This window comes from Cydia fagiglandana, chromosome 25 (genome assembly GCF_963556715.1).
Source record: "Cydia fagiglandana chromosome 25, ilCydFagi1.1, whole genome shotgun sequence".
Lineage (NCBI taxonomy): Eukaryota > Metazoa > Arthropoda > Insecta > Lepidoptera > Tortricidae > Cydia > Cydia fagiglandana.
In genome coordinates this window covers 9,533,515-9,536,312 of record NC_085956.1, presented here as the reverse complement: position 1 = coordinate 9,536,312, position 2,798 = coordinate 9,533,515, and the positions used below count along the sequence as shown (strand labels likewise).

The 2,798-nt window shown below is 37.0% G+C and overlaps 1 protein-coding gene across 1 annotated transcript; it reads left to right on the top strand.

The window, feature by feature from the left end:
* Positions 1-831: 831 nt before the first annotated feature.
* Positions 832-1,741, top strand: LOC134676963 (3-oxoacyl-[acyl-carrier-protein] reductase FabG-like). The gene has a single exon (XM_063535340.1). It carries the CDS (start codon positions 898-900, stop codon positions 1,660-1,662), a length of 765 nt encoding a protein of 254 aa, XP_063391410.1. The 5' UTR covers positions 832-897; the 3' UTR covers positions 1,663-1,741.
* Positions 1,742-2,798: the final 1,057 nt, after the last annotated feature.

Genomic DNA, 2,798 nt, shown 5'->3' with positions numbered 1-2,798 from the left:
ACAGGAAAACGGCCCGCCCGATGGTAAGCGATAACCATAGCCCATGGATGCCTGTGACGTCAGCAACAATGAGACTTGTCGAATTGTCGCACCTGTTACGTTGGTGAAATAGGGGCCTATGTTGTTTTAATTATTATCAGAATGACTTGAGTCGTACTTATAATTGGAAAAGATTTCGCAAATAGGTAATGAAAGTGTTAATATATTTTATGGCATTAAGGGGCCCACTGATTAACAGTCCGCCGGACGGTATCGGCTTGTCAGTTGTTCGGAACTGTTAAAATTTTGTTCTAACTGACAGGCCGATACCGTCCGGCGGACTGTTAATCAGTGGGCCCCTTTACGTTATCAATAGGCCTAGCCTTAGGCTTATTTTGTGATAAATAAGCCTAAAACTCGTAAAACATTTGTATATCTTGTTAATATATTTGTACCTAATGCCAGAACAGATATCAACCTAATCTTATCATTTTAGGGTTCCGTACCTACCTAAATGGTAAAAACGGGACCCTGTAGACTCCTCTGTCCGTCTGTTCGCCTGTCTGTCAGCAGGCTGTATCTCATGAACCGTGACAGCTAGACAGTTGAAATTTTCACAGATGATATATTTGCCGCTATAACAACAAATACTAAAAATATAATATAATAAATAAATATATGGAGCTCTCATACATCAAACGTGATTTTATTGCCGTTTTTTGCGTAATGGTACCCTTCATGCGCGAGTTTGATTCGCACTTGTCTGGTTTTATATTTATCTTATCGTTATTAGGTAACTGAAAAAAATCCAAATTATCAAGATAAGTAGCTCATATCCATTCCATAGTTCGCATTGACTGGATATGTGTTGCCATCTTAAATAAAAACTGCGCAAAAATAAATAAAAAAACACCCAACATGTTCAATAACAAAGTAGTAATAGTAACTGGTGCAAGCTCTGGAATCGGAGCAGCAGTGTCACTTCTTTTTGCCAAAGAAGGTGCCAATGTAACAATCGTTGCCAGAAATCTTGCTAAACTTACAGACATTGGCAAGAAAATCGAAGCAACTGGCAAGAAACCACTCATCATCCAAGCTGATATCTCCAAAGAAGAAGCTGGAACAGTAATATCAAAAACAATCGATCATTTTGGACAATTGGATGTACTTGTCAACAATGCTGGTATTAGTTCGCAAGGATCTATAATGAACGGCAAAATTGTAGAAGCGTACGATGAAGTGATGAAAACTAACGTTCGAGCTGTGATTCACCTTACAAGCTTAGCTGCTCCATATTTAGCCAAGACTAAAGGGAATATAATAAATGTTTCTAGCGGTGCCGCACTCAGACCAAGCAAGGAACCAACAAGCGCATCATACCACATATCCAAAGCAGCTTTAGATCATTTTTCAAGATGTGCTGCTTTAGAATTAGCAACAGTAGGAATCAGAGTGAATACAGTAAATCCCGGGCCAGTAGACAACGATTTTTTTACTAACAACGGTGGTGATAATAGTCTTAAAAGTGATCATAAGAAAATTATGGAAGACCTTACCGCTCTTGGTTATCTTTCAACCAATGAAGAGATTGGACGTGTTATCTTGTTTTTGGCTAGTGATAAAGCTAGAAGTGTAACAGGATCCAGCTATTGTATTGATAGCGGTATTCTTTTGAAGTATTAAACACAAACAGCATCACCAAAATATTAGATAACATATTTTGTGAATAACTTTTAATTTTAGAACGTTGCATGTTGCGTGCAATTTGCAGGTATGTAATAATTTAACGTTTATAAATGTGACAAGTATGTTGTACATTTTTATGTGCATAATGAAATAAACTAAATACAAGTGTTAGGCACTAATGAAATATATTTTAATTATAAAATAAAGAACTATATTTCCACTCTTCTAACTACTACATCACACATCTATTGTTCATAACCGTTAACGCCAAAGTTAACGCTAATGCTTAGATACGAGGTAAGCTCTATACTGACTTTCAATTGACCTTTTTTGACATCTGTCATTACATATTTCATGTTTCGTCTCGTACAGACGTACAACAAGTTAAAATAAAATGAAATTGAGAATATACCTGCGTTTCTTTATTCCCCCTTGGTTACTCTAGCTTCATATGCAATAAGGACCATTCTACCAGAATTTCTGTTGGAATATCAGATAAAAAAGTTCCTTATTGAAGGTACTTGAAGCATAAGGACCCTTATGAATGAATGAATTTTTTTATTTCAGGCAGGTAGTGGCCCATACATAAATAGGTACCTTAAAACTAGCATAAATATTATAAAAATATATTTTAAAACTAAACACTACAAATCACATTATGCACGCAGTGCCAGGGAGCCGGCCGCGGAACCGCCGAAACTTGACACCCTTCGCCCAAAACTCCTCCTTGGTAAATGTCTCTAGACGTTCAGTCGGAACCTTATGTGATGGAAAGCCACATTTGGTATTTATCCGGGCCCAAGCGTATGTTTATGTATTGTATATGTATTTTTATTCTGTTTATTTTTATTTTTTGCATGGTAATTTGTCTGTTTTCGATGTATTTAGTGATAAGTTTCTTTCATTGCATTTGCAACACCTACTGCCATATGTAAATTTATTAATTTCCGCTACCCAAAGGTTGTCTGGAAGAAATGGCTTTTTAGCGATAAGACCGCCTGTTGTTTACCTCTGCCTGTATTTCTGTTTTCTTTTGTATTGTCTTCTTTTATTGAGGTGTGCAATGAAGAGTATTTGTATTGTATTTATCCGGGCCCAAGCGGAGCGCACCCTCTCAGCCGGGATGTCGCCCG